Source organism: Poecilia reticulata, unplaced genomic scaffold (genome assembly GCF_904066995.2).
Source record: "Poecilia reticulata unplaced genomic scaffold, P_reticulata-male-v2 Scaffold_78, whole genome shotgun sequence".
In the NCBI taxonomy this organism is placed as follows: domain Eukaryota; kingdom Metazoa; phylum Chordata; class Actinopteri; order Cyprinodontiformes; family Poeciliidae; genus Poecilia; species Poecilia reticulata.
Window position 1 is genome coordinate 23,222 of NW_027675176.1, and position 19,089 is coordinate 42,310.

Below are 19,089 nucleotides of genomic sequence, written 5' to 3' on the forward strand. Positions count from 1 at the left end.
CCCCTCACTGTAGTGAATACATTTATATTATAATGAAACTCATGTGAATACTCATACATTTCAACATAGAATGGACTGTATTCTACAATTCAAGTAGTTTCAGTTTAACTGCTTCATTGGTTGTTAGTTGATATGAGATGATGTTTCCTTTGATGCGCTGTATGGGTCCAGCTCATCAGTCTGGTCCACTTTGCAGCAGAGAGAGAGAGTCCTGGACCTGAAACAGAATCTGGAACTGAACTCCGAAGAGAAATCTGACCTGTTTAAAAAAAACAGACCTTATCAACCAGGTTATAAAAATAAATAAATCTTAAATTTAAACATTTTTCCCCCTCACTTTAGTGAAATGCTTTATATTATAATTAAACTTTTTGAATACTCGTACATTTCAACATAGAATGGACTGTGTACTAACCATGTCCATTAAGACATTTTAGTGCAGTTGGTCAGATGAAACTCAACCCACATTAGAACAAAACAATGATTTATTTGTTTTTGCTAAAAATACAGAAAGATTCTATTCTCAAGTAAATCTTTAAATAAAATTAAATTAACGTTAATCTAACAAAAATGAAATACTGTTCCTGGTACACTTTCTTAATGCAAAAAATATATATATATTAAGAAGAGGTTTCAAATTTCTGCTTGTTTTCAATGTGTTCCATGGTTGTACAATAATTCACATCATACAAACTATTTTTTTAAATGATAAACTCTTTACCTGTCAATTATTGAACAATAGTAGGTTAAACATAACAGGAGAAAGCTAGAATTGGATCACCAATTTGTGGAATTGTACATTTCAACTCTTTCCTGTGTATGATTTTATATTACAATCTTGCTAAAATGCTCCTTCAAATTTGTTTTTGCTTTGTAATGAATGTAGCCATAAATTATGATTTCAAACAAATAGTACATGCTAAAATGTTTGTTAAAAAGCTCTAGTTACACCTGGATTTCATTTTTGTACATTTAAATATGAGGCATTTTAAACATGATAATTTGCAAATTATCTGACTCATTGCATAAAGCAAATGCAGATATTTTTCTATTTAACTCCCAATTTTAGATTAAGGAAAAAATGTTAAACTGTTCATTTATATAATTTTTTAAATATTTAAAGCTTATGAGGTTTCATACTTTAATTTTTTTTTACCTTCAATCGTCAGCACAAATGTAGTCGGGCAGTCCTGGGAATTGAACCCAGTTCCACAAATGGAAGTACCAATAAACTGCCTTTGCTTTTTTTGTGCTATGTGACAAGGTAAAGCAAACCCTGCATTAAGAACAGCTTCAAAGATTTAACACATGTACATATTAATCATTATTCAAATTCAAAAATCCTTTATTGATCCCAAAGGGACATTAAATATCATTATTAAAATGTTGCTTTTTCATTATTCCTTTTAGGTGTGTATCCAATTGTTCATCTGTCAAAGTTTAATAAATAACTTAATGCAGAAACGAAACCTTTTTCTAAGGAGAGGTTTTAAATTCCAATTTATGTAGGAACTGTCCTCCTCTGATCAGTGAACCTCAATCTGATATGATTGTGTGGTGTAGATATGCAAGTGTTGTGAGTGCAAGCGGGGCTCAAAGACCCCTTGGTTTGGTTTATCTTTCCCCATTTCCTTTTGTATGTCAGGTGTGTGTAAGTGGGATGTGGGCATCCCTTGTTTTTGCTCCCTGTCTTTCCCTCTTATTAATGTGCTTAACCAAATTTAATTGAGGAGGCAGTAGTTCGGAGACAGCTGCAGTCGTCTTGGAGTGGGTATCTTCTAATTATTCCCTGACTATCCATGTGAAAACAGCATCCCACTGCCCGTTTATGTGCGCATATGGAACAACTGCTTCACTTTTCAAGCCTAAGGATACCTATTTGGCCATCCATGTGAAAACAGCATCCCACTGCCCGTTTATGTGCGCATATGGAACAACTGTTCACTTCAGCCTAAGATACCATTTGGCACCATGTGAAAACAGAGCCACTGCCGTTTATGTGCGGCATATGGACAACTGCTTCAGACTAACCATCAAAATGTTTTGAGCAACAAATAAAATGTGGTGGCTTCTTGTGTTTAAAGTGCCCAATTTTTGTAAGTGCCATCACTCTTTCAAATGTAGCTCAATGTCTTGCAGTCTTAAACATTTTTAATTCATTTTCATCAAGAAAAACCAAATATTTCAAAACATCACATGATTACAACTGCTCAAAACACACATTACTCCCTCGTGATCACTAAAATATGTAGGCACAACTACGGCTTCAACTTTATGCATCTCTGATTTAACATAAACGTGATCTATTAATGTACCTTTTTCAGTGGTTGGCTGATCAACCATTTGTAGGTATCCTTTATCAGACATAAATTTTGAGATAGTTGATGACTTCAAAATATCATCATTAAAATCTCCAATCAGTGCTATTGTGTCGCTTTGTTTTTCAAGCCAATCAAACAAAATTTGTAAATTTATTTTAAATAGTGACAGAGGATATAATGGTGGGCGATAAATTACCCCAAGGACCATTTTTAAATGACTAAACCGGTACACCAAACACTCCAAATTCAGCTCTGGCTGCTGCAGAACTTCAAATTCAATGTCATTTGCACAATAAATGCCAACACCACCATGTTGTTGGTCTTGCAACACACTCAATTGTGGATGCTTGTTAGAATAAGATAAATGTCGTGGACGGTTGGAGAAACTGTAACCATCAATTTTTACTGTATCCGTTTGAGTTGAAGTCAACCATGTTTCTGTAACAGCAACACATTTAGGTTTCCATTTCTCTGTAAAACAAGCCAAATCTTTTACATGCCGAGATAAACTTTGCACGTTCATCAGGAATACAGTAAAAGGAGATTTGTTAAATCGGTCCAACTGAAAAGATCCACTCAAAAGGGGTCTCATATCCTCAAGAGCAACAGCAATGTCATCCTTACAATATATCCTCTTTTCATCAAAATCTTGAATCGTCAATCCTGAAAGACTTTTAACACGACTCACGGCCACATAAGCTTGTCCCGGGGCAAAGATTTTACTAAAAGAAACAACAGCTTCCTCAACAGTCATTCCTTGAACTTTGTGTACAGTGCATGCCCATGCTAACTTGAGTGGAAATTGCCGCCGCAAGCCGCCTTTAACAGTGGCTCTGTCCTCCTCAGGTTCAATAGGTGTTGATCCTGCTAAATCTGATAATGCATAGTGGCAGCTCTTCCTCTTCTTCATGCCTACTCGATCATCATCAAATTTAACATAGACAACTTTAGGAAACTTGTCCTTTTCAGGTATTAATATTTCTGTCACAGTACCAACAACACCATTAGCTAAACCATCATTAACATCCACATTTTTACACAACATAACACGTGCTCCTTTGCCCAATAACAACACTTCTGATAAGCAGGTATTTGAAGCTTTTGCATGACTCCCTTCTAGCAACCTCAATTTTCCGTTTTTTTTATCATTTACATAATCCTGTGCCCCAATTCTAACAAATTCAGGACAAGTCTGATATAATTGATGAATATTGTGCTCGCTCACTTGTTTATTAGTCGCAAATATGTGCAAGGCTGAGCTAACCTCACCCGTTTCACAATGTTTTAAAATGTTTATATCATCAGGCAGCATTGGTGTACTTTTGGAACGAGTTCTCATCCTGTTAAGCAGTTGGGAAAACACAGCATCTTTTTGCCTCACAATTTCAGTTAATTCTACAATTTGAAATAACTCTGACCATATTTTTGTGGCAACACCCTCAGCGTATATCGGCTTACCTCGAACAGGGGGGAGCTGATAGACATCGCCGACAGTAATTATACTGATACCCCCATATACTTTCGTGGTTTGTTTAATCTGACGCAATCGGCCGTTAACATATGATAAGAGATTGTGATCAACCATTGATATTTCATCTATAATAAGAAGTTGAAGATCACCATATTTGACACGCAAGGAATTTAGTTTATCTTCGCCCAAAGGAGTATACGGTAGGCGTACATCCTTTCCAATAGAAAAAGTGGTGTGGATTGTTGTCGCTTCTAAATTATACGCTGCAATGCCAGTGGGAGCTGTCAGTAATACGCATGTATTATCAGGAAACCTACACACAGTGGACAATAACCGTTTTGATTCATATTCAATTGCCTTAATTAAATGACTTTTTCCTGTACCGGCTCCCCCTGTAATAAATATGTGCAGTGGTTCTGGATTTTTTCCATTAACCTTATTTAAACACCACTGCCGGATTTGATAAAAAACAGAAAACTGTTTTTCATTCAAAGATCTAATCAATGCAAGGCCTTCAGATCTACTCATTTGTTTTTTCTCAAATACTGAAATGTCTTTAGGGTTAGAACTTAAATCAGGAATATGTTCCTGAGCATCATTTTCTATTGGTTTCTCTTTTCGTAATTCCACACACTCCAAGCGTTCCAATTCAACCTCAGGACACAACTCGGCCCATGTATCCTCCAGCATTACATCACCAGTAACATTGTCCACAGCCTCAAAATGATCAGATTCCACCTCAAATTCACTCCTATTTAAATCTACAACAGACTTTACAGAATGTTTTGTTCCATCAACAAATCCAATAACACCAGTCCTGTAAAAGTCACCATAGGTTTCACAATGTGCAGGTTTAAGTTCACTATCAGAGCGGTAAGGCAGAAATAACTGCATTATACTTTGATAAAACTTTTCTGGTTGTTTTGTTTCAGAGAAACGTGCATATCGAACAACTGCTGGTTTTGTCCGAGTTCTTTTTACAACAATCCCAAAGCCATTGTTCAACTTTACTGAATTTCTACATTTCTCATTTTTTGACAAAACACGATACTCTGAAGCAAACGTAGCCAGGCACATATCAGAAAACACATCTTCATTCGGCCTATTCTTATAGCGGTCAACTATACCGGTCATAAACATGTCTTCTGAGGTAAGATCCTGAGATGAAGCTTTTTCTCTCAAAACAGAGATGGGTAAACTCATTTTCACAATATTATCACCTGTTGGAATAAAAACAACTTTCCGAGAGCACTCCTTTAAATGCATGTTGGTCAGTCGGTACACGGCTTCTTGAGCACAAACATCCCGGTTATGTAAATAGACACTACCGAGTGTCTTTAAAGCCTCTTTAGCACTAACATTACCATCTTTAGCTGCTTCTCTCTGCGCATTTCCCAACAGAAGGCCAATTTCACGCTCACTTTTGGACATGTAAGATACTATATAAACACAGCATGCATATGCATCAACACAGTACTGGATATCAATATTTGCATTCCAAGCTTTTAACAGCGGCTTGCTATATTGATTAATCCAGATTTCATTAATTTGTCTTTTCAACACTACATGAGTATTCCTACTGGATCGCTTATATGCAGTTTCAAATAAACCTTGACTTATCCCCAAAGCTTGAAACATTTCTTCCACAGTACTATATGTACAGTTCTCATCCGAGATGGCATTCTTTACACTAGTTAAAATATCAGTTGCTCTATCTCTCTCAATTTGTTCCCAACTTTTCTTGTCCTTGCTAAGACATTCACAATGTGCCTCATCAGTTTTATCCAAATTGCATTTGCAAGTCTTCACTGGATCTTGATATTATTCACCACGACAAATAAAGGTTCGGCAAGATGCAGGCCGTGGGAAATTAAAACGACAAACGTTTTTTTCTTTTTACAAGATTTTGAATGTCGTTTTGAATGCTGCTGTACAGATGTAACAACTTCAAACAATGGATCTTCTTCAGTTGGAATTTCACATGTTACATACTTTTTTTTGTTGTTTGATTTTTTTTTTTTTATTTCTGATTTTTAACAAAACAATGAGCATCATACATAGACATTCAAGTCATACTTTAGACAGTACTTTGTAGAATAAACATAAACTAATAAATGACAAGAACCAAAAATAGAACAAGACACATACAAACAAAAATCTAGCAATTAATTCCATAAGTACATGGATACAAAGTAGATAACTAAAAAATAAACAAGCAGAGGTAACAGACAGAAAATAAAATATAAATTAAACAGAAAACAACTAAAACGGGGCACTTAAAGGGCTTAATGTATTCTGCGCTACTAAAATTGTTATAAGACTTAGATAAAGGGTGTATGCCATTACAATTTCAAGCAGGTCTAATACTGGAGGCATTGAGGTCTCTGGGTCTGAGAGAAAAAGTAACAGATCATCAGCATATAAAGAGACTTTATGGTCCAGACCACCTCTTGTAATGCCGTGCATGGGACTGGATCTAAGGGCTGCAGCCAGAGGCTCTATAGCAATTGCAAACAAAAGAGGTGAGAGTGGACAGCCCTGGCGAGTTCCACGGCCTAGGTGAAAATATTCTGAGTGGTCATTATTTGTGCGGACACTGGCTAATGGAGAAGTATATAACAGTTTGATCCAGGAAATAAAGGAACAACCAAAACCAAAACGTCGTAAGGTGTAAAACAAATAGGACCACTCTACTCGATCAAAAGCTTTTCGGCATCCATTGAGATAATTACTTCTGGGGTATCAGCTGATGTAGTTGAATATATTATATTTAGCAACCGCCTAATATTATGATAGGAGTGTCTGTTTTTAATAAAGCCTGTCTGGTCAGGGTTGATGATTTGGGTCATGATTACCTCCAGACGTTTTGCCAACATCTTTGCCAAAATCTTGACATCTGTACAGAGCAATGAAATTGGCCGGTAGTTGTTGCAGACTCGTGGATCTTTATCTTTCTTTAGGATAAGGGAGATAGTAGCTTGTCGCATTGTGAGAGGGAGAACACCAAATTCATATGCTTCTTTAAGCATGTTAAGCAGAAGGGGAGATAGTTTGTCTGAAAAGACCTTATAGAATTCTGATGGAAAGCCATCAGGTCCAGGGCATTTTCCACTCTGCAATGATAATATAGCACTCTTGATCTCAGCGAACGTAAAGGGTTTATCTAAGTCAGAGGCAGTTTCTGGATCAATTGTAGGGATAGAAAAATTATCAAAGAAACTTTCATAGTGAGCTTGATCGGGTGAACACTCTGAACTGTATAAAGTGGAATAGTAGTCTCTAAACTGATTGTTAATAGTTTGTGGATTAATAGAAGTCCCATTGGAGATGTTAATTTCAGTGATGTGCTGGTTTGAAGCTCTCTGCCGAATCTGATGAGCAAGAATTTTGCTGGGCTTGTCACCAAACTCATAATAACTATAACGGCTTTTTAATAATAGTGCCGCAGCTGCGTCAGAGGCTAGTGTGTCAAATTCAGCCTTTTTTATCAACAAACTTTTTATAAGGTCTGGAGCAGGGGACTCTGCACATTTTGTTTGCAGGTCAGATATAGCACTAGATAGGATAAGCCGTTTTGTGTGGTTGTTTTTCTAAGATATGTCGAGTAAGCTATTATCTCCCCCGTAAATATGCCTTACATGCCTCCCAAACTGTTGCTGCAGATACATCTGGAGTAACATTAGAGGAGACAAACAAGTCTAAACGGTCATTCATAGTGTTGACAAAAACAGAATCACTGAGCAAGACTGAATTAAAACGCCACGGAGGCCGTGAAGCAGGTCTACCCGGGAGAGAGAGATCCAAGATGACAGGAGAATGGTCTGAGATTACGATGGATTATAGCAACATGACCTAACTGAGGAGAGCAGTCTGTTATCCAGGAGAAAGAAGTCAATTCTAGAGAAAGTAGAATGCACTGGGGAGAAAAAGGAAAATTTTCTGGTGTTAGGGTTGAAATAACGCCAAACGTCTGAGACTGCATATTGCTGCATAAATGTATGTAAAACTTTGGAAGACTTAGAGACTGAATATGACTTGCTTGAGGAACGGTCAAGCAAAGGGTCAAGGCAGCAGTTAAAGTCACCCCCGAGAATGAGCTGGCTATTATTCAGATCAGGAAGTGAGAAGAAAATGTTTTTGAAAAAGTCCTCATCATCCCAATTCGGACCATATATGTTTACTAATGCCAGATTGCTACTGCTAATTCTTCCCAAGACAATAATATAACGGCCGTTAGGGTCGGACATGACTTTGGTCACAGAGAGGGAACAGATTTATGTATTAAAGTCGCAACCCCACGTGCCTTGCTATTAAATGATGAATGATGCACCTGGCCAACCCACCCACTGCGAAGCCTGAGCTGGTCTGACAGTTTTAAATGTGTTTCCTGTAAGAAAGCAATTGTTGTGTTTAAGTGTTTTAGGTGATTAAATACTTTTTTACGCTTTATAGGAGAGTTCAACCCTTTAACATTCCAACTAACAAATCTTAACGAATCCCCTGGTGGTGCCAATGGGGCGTCAGTACTTGGCATAACACCCTAGGTGTGATAGATACGAAAAAGACAGAGAGCTATGAACTGTAGCACATATGTAATGAGTAGCACCAATACATGCAGATAAGGAAGACCCGCAAAACACACATATAAAAAGAGGAAAGAAAAAACAATAAAAATAAAAATGGGAAAAAAATGGTGTCGCAAAAGGCAGGCACCAGAACTCTGATAAACCTATCAGCATATTTTAATACTTCCTTTTTCCAAAATTCCAACTCCTTGCAACCGCATTATGGAAAAACAGATAGATTAGAACCCCACTCCTTATATCTTAGAGTGATCAAGCTGTGTATATGTAATGTAAATACAGTATTATTCACTAACAAATGGACCAAACAAGCCGCACTGAATTAGGGAAATAATTAAACGCAATTGAGAAAAGAAAGGAAAAAATGTTAGATTTCCAAGGCAACAGAATGTTACGCTTTTCTTTTCTTTTTTTTTTTAATCCTGACCCAAATCCTGGACGAATTTAGCCGCATCCGCGGCCGACGGGAGCCACTTCTTATCTCCGTTCGGGAGTGTGATGCGCAACTTCGCAGGAAATAGCAACGCCGGCTTGTATCCCCGCTTGTACAGTTCAGTCATGGCACCACTGTACTCGCCGCGCTGTTTCACAACCTCTGGACTGTAGTCATCATAGAAGCGGATCCTATGCCCCTGATAAGACAGTGCGCCCCTCTTGCGGGCTTCGCGGATAATCAGGTCTTTCTCTTGGAATCTATGGAAGCGCAGGATGACAGGGCGAGGACGGGATCCCGGGGCGGGCTTGGGGGCGAGGGTGCGGTGCGCTCGATCTATTTCAGGAGGGGAAGGGAGCGTGTCTTTACCGAAGACTTCAGTCAAAAGCTTTGAGAAAAACGAGGATGGCCGGGGACCTTCTATATCTTCTGGTAAACCGACAATGCGAATGTTTTGGCGCCTGCTGCGCCCCTCCAGATCCACCACTTTAGCTCTCAGCGTCTCATTTTCTTTTGAAGATTAGCACACACCTTCTCCACCTGCAGCAAGCGCGCGTCATTAGCAGTTGCATTATCTTCCAATGAGCAAATACGCTGACCGTGATCTGTCATAGTAGAGTTGATGCTGTCCAGTGTGGAGTTCAGAGACTCAAAAGACAACTTGAACTCCGCAGACAGGGCCTCTTTATGACTGCCAAGGAGCGAGCTAATGTCCGCGATTGTTATGCTAGCAGTAGCCGGCGGCGCATCTCTTTCTCGTTCAGAGGATTTTCCTTTGGCCTTGGACATGACGAAGTAAGTTTGAAAGAAATATTAACAACAGCAACAAAGAAAAAATGTAATCTTTATAAAGGAGATGGGGTTCTAAAAAGGTATAGAAAGCACAAATGTAGCAGCAGTCCAAGCGTGCGTCTACTCCTCACGCATTCCAACCGGAAGTCCCACATGTTACATACTTATCAATAAATGCAGTAACCTCTTCATCCGTGTTCTTGTCGAGAATTGGAGCACCCGAAATCCAAAAAAGGCAATGACAATGGGGAGAACCACGCTGCTGGAATTCTACACGATAATAGTAGTCTTCAATTTTTCCAATTGGATTTGAAGGAGACATTAAAACTTCTTTAACAAAAACATGCCATCTAAAATCAAACATTCTGGCAGCAGTAACAGGATTTTGACGCAGCAATTCACACTTATCTGCCCACTGCAACTGTTCCAAAGTCTGCGTTCGCCCTTCCTGCTTCAAAATGCTGTAAAGTAAATTTTTCCATCTCATATCAGCAGAAGAAAATGAGGCAAACCATGTGGGTTTTCCCAACATTCTAACACAAGCTAGCAAGTCGCGTTGAGCCGACTGCCAGAAGGCAGGTGTGCCTCGAATGGGTTTCAAGAAGCGATACCCATCATCAAACTGTAACAACTTATTTAAAGAGTCCTCATTTTTTAATACCTCAGTCATATTTTGAAATGTAGGACTTGTGCCTTTACGCAATGCTATAGACACTTTAGAGACAACTTGCTCCAGTTCTGACATGTATTGAGCAAAGAAGATGTATTCTACATTACGTGCAAATCTACCATCAGCATGAAGAAGTCTGTTATTAAAGTAGCGGCTTAAAGTCAAACGATATTGCCGCTTTTCATGGTATGTATTATACCCCAAAGGAAACAAAACAGGGAAACATTTTGCTTCATTTGTACAATCAGAAAGCAATTTTACCGGGTTATTATTTTCACTTGGTGCAATATTCAACACATTATCAACATATTGATCCAAAGCTTCTTGTCCTATATCTACTGGCATAAGACAAGTGTCCTGGAACATGCAGTGTTGCTGTCTGTCATGTAAAAGGTCATCATCATTTTCATCTATGGACATGTCCTCATCTTCTTTAACACTTTCATTCTTTATTAAAACTGAACTATTTTCTTCTGGAGAAAACTCATTGATCCAAGATTCATTGAACTCTACATCTTTATAATGAGAATTACAATGTTTCAAGTACCGAAGAGCTTCCTGGACATGCATTGAATCGACATACTGATAATCATAATGACCTTTGTATGTCAATTTACGCTTCAACTTCACAGGTAACAAAGAGCCTTCCATATTACTTCTTGGCAACAGGCTGCAAGTTTCAACTATATTTGTAGGGACACATGTAACAGGTCCATGCACTCCATTTTGTCCACCTTTGGGCAAAGCCAGCATTTTCATAAATGGTATATGTAAAGCAATTAAGTGTTGCTCCAAAGTATTCAAACATGCCAATTGAGGTGGGATGGGATCAACAGATAAATTATTACATGAACTTTCTGGGGGTATTTGACCTTTGCTCATTTTATAATGGCAAGAATAACAGATATACAGCCTATTTCGACAGGTATTAAGAGTGCATGGAGATGCACACACATCATCACACCTATGCACATAATCGTTACTTATACATTTATCTGCAATTAAAGACATTTCTTTAGTTTTTCTGTACTGGTCTTTGTGACAATTCAATATCTGATGCTTGAACAACAGACGAAAGCAAACGCAACAAACAAAATTTGGCCCCTCTTTTACCTTCTCCAAAAATTGTGCAACAACAAAATCAAACTCCTTTGACTTTTCTTTAATCTCCCGTCTTTTTAGCTTTACATCTGATATTATGTGCAACTTATGTCCTGGATAAAGGTATTGCTTTTTACTTGATTCTTTTACTTTTTGTCTATGAGATTCATTTTCATTATACTTTTTAATGCTCATTTGCTTCAGTTTGTCTCGATAAGATTTGTCTTTCTTATATTTCGCAATGCCAATTTGCTTCAGTTTTTCTCGATAAGATTCGTCTTTCTTATATTTCGCAATGCCAATTTGTTTCAGTTTGTCTCTATAAAATTCGTCTTTCTTATATTTCGCAATGCCAATTTGCTTCAGTTTTTCTCGATAAGATTCGTCTTTCTTATATTTCGCAATGCCAATTTGCTTCAGTTTCTCTCGATGAGATTCGTCTTTAGTATATTTATTAATAGTCCTCAGCTGAACCTTTTTTTGATAAGTCTCATCATCATGATATTTTGTTCTACTCGAGTTTTTCTTCTTTTCCTTGTATAAAAAATTTGTCTTGTATTTGTTATTCTGCTTAAATTTTACTTTTTGCATATATGTCATTTGAGTTTTGTATTTGATCATTTCCTTCCCATTCCTTTTTTGTCTTAAATACATAGAAAAACTGTAGTTTCTTTTATTGCTCGTTACAGTTTGTTTTGTATCTTTCTGTACTTGGGAAGATCTTGTTTGAATGGATTTTGTCTGTAATGAACCATTTGGATTACAAAGTTCAAAGCAACAGTCTTTATTAGCCTGCTTTACACACATAACAGCATCAAAATGATTATTACAGTTCTGAAGATACAGAGCTTCATGAGTAAAATTACTGTTTTTTGAACTGTATTTGCTCCACTGTGTGCCATTAAATACATAAATGTCCAATCCCAACATGATTGCAGTAGATTTAAACTCAATTTCGGTAGCACAGTGACCCAAGTACTTCATCTGTGACTGGTTAACATATTCTGACACAGAAGCATAATCTCTTCCCAGAAACTCTTCACATTCTTCTATATTCTTGGTTATATATGAAACTACAGCAAGTCTAATTTTACGGTGATTATTCTGTGAACCACTGAGTACATGAGATATAGCTCTGAAAAAACTGTTGGCATCATTTACAATATTTTTAGTTTTACACACACTTCCTAAAGGCCCTCCCAATTTTACTGGTTGGAAATTGTGTTCTTCAAAGTCTATTTTTAGTTTGTTGCACAGAGTTTTAGCAGTAACTTCAGACAGGGGAGTAAATAGCAAAGTCTCTTGATCATCTTGCAAAATACCCACACACTCCTCTTGCACAAAACTCTCAGTTTTGACCATCTCTACAAGAGCGATCTTTTGTTTTGCAATAGCTTTCCGAGTTTTACATTTCCCAGAAACATCTTGATTTGTGCAATAACCATAACATATTTGTGACTTGGGCTGCTTTACACAAAGAACATTCTCATAATGATTACCATTAATATTTTGCAAATAGAGACCATGATTGCACAAACTGTTTGTAGATGTATATTTAAGCCATTTATCACTACAATAAGTAAAGATATTTATGTCAAAAAAGTCAGCTGCTGCTTGAATCTCTACTTCAGTTGCCCAACTGCCAACATATTGCATCCTTGAAGTCCTAATATATTCTGACATGGAACAATACTCATTTCTGAGAATACTTGTATACATTTGGAAATTCTTTTTTAACTGGTTTGTGACAGCAAGCCGAATTTTGCGATGAGATTTCTGATTGCCACTGACAGCTTGACTAAGTGCTCTAAAAAAGCAGTTTCCATCACCTACTATTTTTTCTGTCATACATGGCACACCCAGTTCACCAACCACGGAAGATACAGAATGTGCCCGTTCAAACTCTACATTCAACTTGCCACACAATGACCGTGCAATGTCTTCAGAGATGGGGTTAAAATACAATTCCTTATTTTGGACATCAGTAACAACCACATCATCATCACCATCATCCCTGTTTGATGTTTGCAGTTGTAATGAATGTCCTCCATAAGAATCCTCCTGTATATCACCATTGCTCCCTTCAAACAGACTAGTGCTACTTGGAACAGCAGCTGAATGTTCAGATACACTTTTACTTGAGTCCATCTGAACAATATCAACTCCACTGATCTCAAAAAACCTCCGAGTGACATTCAGTTCAGCAGAAAGCCTTGTAAAATATGCAAAGACATCATCTATACAGTTAAAGTAAAGAACAACGCTCTTACCATGTGCATCTACCATGCCCTCATTGTTACGTGCATGGGAGTCTACAATAGCATAACGCCCACTATTACTGATGAGAGCGCAAGTACTGCCACATACTGTCATAAAGCAGGTTTCATACTTTCCACACATCTTACTCAATCCATCCCAGAGAGTAGTAAGCACACCCTCCTCTATTAACTGTCCTCCCAGTATATCCACATCTCCAGAAGCATAATCTGCATGATAAAAACATTCAAAATGCTGTCCATCAACATGAATATTTTCAGGCAAGTCTGGAATAGCAAGAAGCTCATGTCCACCACTGATTAAATGGCTGTCATGCAAAGCTGTGTACAGCTTATCACCTACAGTCAGTACATCGTCCAATATCTCAATATTCCACGAAAAAACGCTTGTCAGTGTGTGCTTTGTTAAAGCAACAAGACTAATGGCTGCACACTGAAGTCCACCATATGTAAAGCGATCATCACCCTGATGAAATGACCCACTGAATGATGCAACATGGCTACTGGAAGCATGGCATGCATCTGTAGAGTGTGTGTCTTCAGTCAGTGCTGTGCATGTTTCCATATTATTGCACATCTCTTTTACAGAAATGGCATAGATTGCATATTCGGTTGCATATAAGGATTCCCCAAGTTTGTTCAAATGAACCATTAAATCAAGTAAGCATGTGTTAAACACCACTACAGGCGTACCAGATTCTGATGCTAAGCCCTCCGAATTCCGTGTTCCAAAGTCTACAACAGCAAAGTACTCTCCATGCTGGATTACCAAGGTAGTTGCATCATGAAGAGAAAAGATACACATTCCATTTCTCATCAAATACATTTGTAATAGTTCAAAGAGTTCCCCCTCCTGGTCAAAATCACATGTCACCATGTCACAAATTCCTACATTCCACTTTCCACCGAAAATAGTCTGATCTTGAACCAACTTGGACAACTCTGGCTTTGAGCCTATGCTGGGTCTTTCTCGAGCAATATATTCCGCCAACTTGCGACCTTGCACAGAGACTTCATCTACATCTGACGTCTTCCAGGTACAAATGGGAGAAATGTGATGTTTTATTGCGGCTACAATACTGCATGACATGAGGGTCCCAGATGTACCCTACTACCAAAAATGTCCCTGGGACAAGAGCCGACTGCAACCCCTCCGAACACCTACATAAAAGATCAGTCTTACCTTTGGATGACGTCGGCGTGCACTGGCAATCATTCCTCTCAAGCGTCTAGAATGGAAATTTTAAAAACGTTAAGACTTCTATATTTTCACTTTATTAAGTCTTTTTCCTTAAATGAAAAATGCTTAGCGGAACTGCACAAAACAATTACTTAAGTTATTCAATAATCTCAAATAATTGTAAAATATATACACATAATTTGAATGTTTCATTTTAGCATTTCTTACAACATAAATAACTAACATGTACAAGCAATTAAAGATTATTGTAGAGAGGTTCCAGCTAAAATATGTATTACAGTGGTCCTGCAATCAGTGTTTTTCTTTGCATTCTGTTAATTGGTTATAAATGTCAGAGGACACAAAACATTCCCTACAGTCTAACTCTCATCTAAAATATGTTAGAAAGCAAGCTTGCATTACTTTTTTCTCCAAAAGACAAATCAGATAACATTAAACATGATACCCATCTATATTTCATTTTGTACATAGTATACCACATGTACCATTACTTTTTATATAAATATTTGTGCCAACACAGCAGTCACCATTAAGCTCCAAACAAATGACGCATTTCCAGTAAACTATGACATCATTTAGCATATTACCTTCAAACGTATTTAAGAAAGTAGACATGCACAACTGCTACATCCAAAAAAATAAAAATGTACAAGCACTTCCAACACAATTGAAAACCTCACCCTTTTCTGCTGCATTTATGTTCAAATCAAAATAAGCATGATCTCTTGAGCATTTTTGGCCTAAAATATATACTAAGATTTCCTCTTTATTTTAGAAATTCTACATCTACTCAAGCTAACACTACATCTGAAACATTGTTACAATCCAAAGAAATAACTTTTGCATTATCTTAAATAGTTAATTGATATTTCAGTAATTCATTGAGGGGATTCTGATTAATTGCTTACACTTTGTTACTTTTTGTACAGATAATCTGTCCCTGCAAAATATTTACATGTAACGTTTCAATCTTATGGAATGAAACATATCCAACATTATGCATAACACATTAAACAAATAAGTTATACTGTATTATTCCAAATAAATTAGATTTTATGACAATTAGAAAATATTTTTCTTATTACACAGAACGATAAACATCACAATACATACCAACTGGCTGGGAGGACTCGCCGACAGACCAAGACAGTTCAACATCTCTTGAGATTCACAAGGCAGCACATTGCAGACAGACATCTTGGCTGCTTTAGCTTTCGCCTCAACCTAAAACCAAATGAGACCAAAGCAAAATATTAAACTTGCTTTGCAAAAAGTCAACAAAGATTCAATATAACGTGTTTTCAGTTAAAACACAACTCAATATTTGTTATACATTAAACCTTAATTTGCAAAATACTTTTATTCTACAATAACAAATTATTAACTTATGCTTTCACAAACCTGCTGTCTCCCAGCTGACTTCTTTTGATGTTCCACAGACTTTGTCTGTAAAAAACAGTTCAGGTTTGGATTCTTTATAAAAGAAAATACTAAGATGGTAAATGGTACTTCCAGTCTTCTGCAAATTACCTCATTGCCTGTGTGAACATCTGAAAGGTCTGATGGAGAGACCGTTTCCATGGCAACCAAGATATCAGGTGAAAAACGGGAAGGATTCAACAGAACGGAACACTTTCTTAACGATACTGGAGTCCCATCAATCTGCAAAATAAAAATTTTAATTAAGATACCAGTAACATTTACAATTAGATCTTATAAATCGCTACAAGCCTCAAATACCTTGTGATGAACCACCCTTGTCTTCAGTGAATCAGAAGATTCCAATTCCCCTGAGTGGTTCCTCTGTAAAGATAGAGCACATATGAGTTGTTTAAGATATTTAACAGTTAAAGAAACATCTTTCTTCTACTGCAAGGAAACTGCAAATATATCGATACCTTTCTGCCAGATCTCACAAGAGTCCACTCTGAAGATGGCAAAGATGGGACTCTTCTTTCCTCCCCTTTCACGACAATGCGAGGAACAAATCTTGGCTTGTAACCAGTAGCTGCCTGACTCTGTACCGGTGGCTTTGGAGTTGACATTTCGAGATATCGATAAGCAAACATCCACATGAGTTTCTGGAGAATGGGCATGCCGTGGTCATCGCTGAGGTGGATCTGCACACATTACAATGAGAGATAAAATTAACATTCCATAGAAATGCACAATTTTACCTTCCTATTTTGAAAATGACTATGTACTCACGCCATCAGGGCTCCACAGATTGAGACGCTTCAGAGGAAAGTAGTCAGCTACAGGAAAATAGGGGATACCTGAAAAGACCAGAATAAAAATAAAAAAAAATCATACATTCCGTTCATCAAACACAACATACAAAGACCTATAATACATTTTACCAAAGAGAAACGTATTAAATACCTACCAAGCTTTGCTGCCCTGCGATGAAATTCTTGCTGAAACAAGTTCTGCTTCTCTAGGGATTCAGTCAAGCGCAGGGGGAAGCCAGTACAAAAAACCTAAGAAAAACAACCCATTTAGACATTTATGCTTATATCACCGTTTCTCAATTCCACACCTCAGTGACCATTGCTCTGCATTTTACATATGTCTAGCAAAAGGGAAATACCTAAAACATGCTAGACAGTGGTCTCTGCAAACTAAAATTAATGAACACTGCTTTACATTCTTGCTGAAAACACAGTACATACCTTAGGCCAACGATACAAGACGGTCAAAAGGTACTTTTCAAATTCCTCTCCCGCTTCCTCTGGATTAAGGGATGCAGTAAGATTATTTGAAGGAGCCGTTACACAGACAGCATCAGGCTGACGGGGAACAACAGCGTGGTAGGCCTCAATGCGCAAGTCAGCTGCAGACGCACCAGGAGTGCACATCACTCCAAAATCAATGCACCCATCCGAAATCTTAACAATCCCATCAGCAAACGATCGCAGATGAGACGCGCCAATCAGCAGCACAAACTTTAAAACAGAGAAAAACATAGAAAGATGAGAAATATGTAAACATTCCATTTGAAATGAATTCTAATTACATTTACTTTTCCATCAGAGCGCTCCTCCGGAATTACAAGCTTGTGACAATGATTGGTAAATGAACTGGAGGGCCAGTCTTTAACTCGATGTCGCCAGCCGGTTCCACTCCCTATTGAAGAACAAGCAAAAATAGAAATAAGTATTTTAAAACAAGTTAAATAGGTACTCTGAATATTTCATGATACAAATACATCACATTTAAAAAATGTAATTAAAATAAACACCAACGTGAAACAAAATCACTGGAAGTCACTGGGATTCCTACTCGGACTCGAGCTGTTTCCATTCGTCGGAGAGCAGCCAGAGATCTTCGATAAGATTTTCCTCTAGGCATCTGCATTTAAACATTAAAGGATTCAGTGGCATACAGATTTATAGATGATTACAGCAATATAATTGAAAAATGTATTAAAAACAAAAAATATTAAACATCACTGCACAAAAATGTAAAGATTTTTGCCATTGCTTTTATAAAAAATAAAATTTATTTTTTTTTAAATAATAGCTTTCATAATTTACATTATGTAAAAATGAAAATCACTAAAAGAAATCCAGCAGTAGAAAATGTACCAACTAAAATAGTTAATTCTAAAAAGCAAACAAAAAAGCAACCTCAAAATGCAGCTTTCACAGCTTAAAACCCCTAATTTTCCTTAAAAATGAATTAAATCCAAAAAATACCCATCAAGTCTCAAATTTGAATGAGGATACTACCATGTTTCTCATGAATATCACGTATTATACTAATTAAAAATATCGACTACAGATACACAACCTGAATGAAACAAAATGCAGATGGTAATCAGTAACTGGTTTTTTCCAGTTAAAAACGGAGCAAAATGCATCATAGCTATGTGCTTAAGCCCTAAATGGGTCGGTGTAGTTAAAAAATTTCAAAAGTAAAGATGTCAATTTAACATATGATCCATATTGTTTTGGCAAAAATGACTTGATATAATATTGGGGATTTACCCAGCATTAAATAAATTATAAATAACCATTTGTGCTACAAACTTCATCTTATACAAGAAGACTAATGAACATTTTCAATGGCCTGAATGCCAACAATTATACATCCCAACTTGGATGATCCCAGAATGCTAATGTTATTAGCAAACATTTTTTTAAACTGCATAAATCCTCTTCCTGAGCAACATCTGAATTCTCCGCCTGGTAAATAACACTTGTCTGCAACCCAGTAATATGGAAGTCTACGGTAGCTCT

The 19,089-nt window shown here is 37.2% G+C and overlaps 1 protein-coding gene and 1 long non-coding RNA gene across 2 annotated transcripts; both read right to left on the reverse strand.

Annotated features, from left to right (window-relative positions):
• Positions 1-219: 219 nt before the first annotated feature.
• On the reverse strand, positions 220-16,061 carry LOC145550540 (uncharacterized). Its single transcript, XR_014086428.1, has 3 exons — positions 15,962-16,061; positions 14,831-14,876; positions 220-259 (listed from the first exon to the last, which is right to left on the reverse strand). It is a non-coding gene; the product is annotated as an uncharacterized LOC145550540 (long non-coding RNA).
• A 167-nt stretch (positions 16,062-16,228) lies between these two features.
• On the reverse strand, positions 16,229-18,846 carry LOC145550539 (uncharacterized). The gene is made up of 9 exons (XM_081604433.1): positions 18,094-18,846; positions 17,871-17,974; positions 17,521-17,793; positions 17,235-17,328; positions 17,057-17,124; positions 16,747-16,968; positions 16,589-16,651; positions 16,379-16,510; positions 16,229-16,294 (listed from the first exon to the last, which is right to left on the reverse strand). The coding sequence occupies exons 1-9, from the start codon at positions 18,203-18,205 to the stop codon at positions 16,229-16,231; spliced, it is 1,134 nt and encodes a 377-aa protein (XP_081460559.1). The 5' UTR covers positions 18,206-18,846.
• Positions 18,847-19,089: the final 243 nt, after the last annotated feature.

Coding starts and splice junctions, on each gene's coding strand:
- LOC145550539 (XM_081604433.1), bottom strand. CDS start 18,205: ATGCAGATGCCTAGAGGAAAATCTTATCGAAGATCTCTGGCTGCTCTC. Junction 17,329..17,520: donor TCTTGTATCGTTGGCCTAAG/GTATGTACTGTG, acceptor TGTTTTTCTTAG/GTTTTTTGTACTGGCTTCCC. Junction 16,969..17,056: donor ATCTGTGGAGCCCTGATGGC/GTGAGTACATAG, acceptor TAATGTGTGCAG/ATCCACCTCAGCGATGACCA.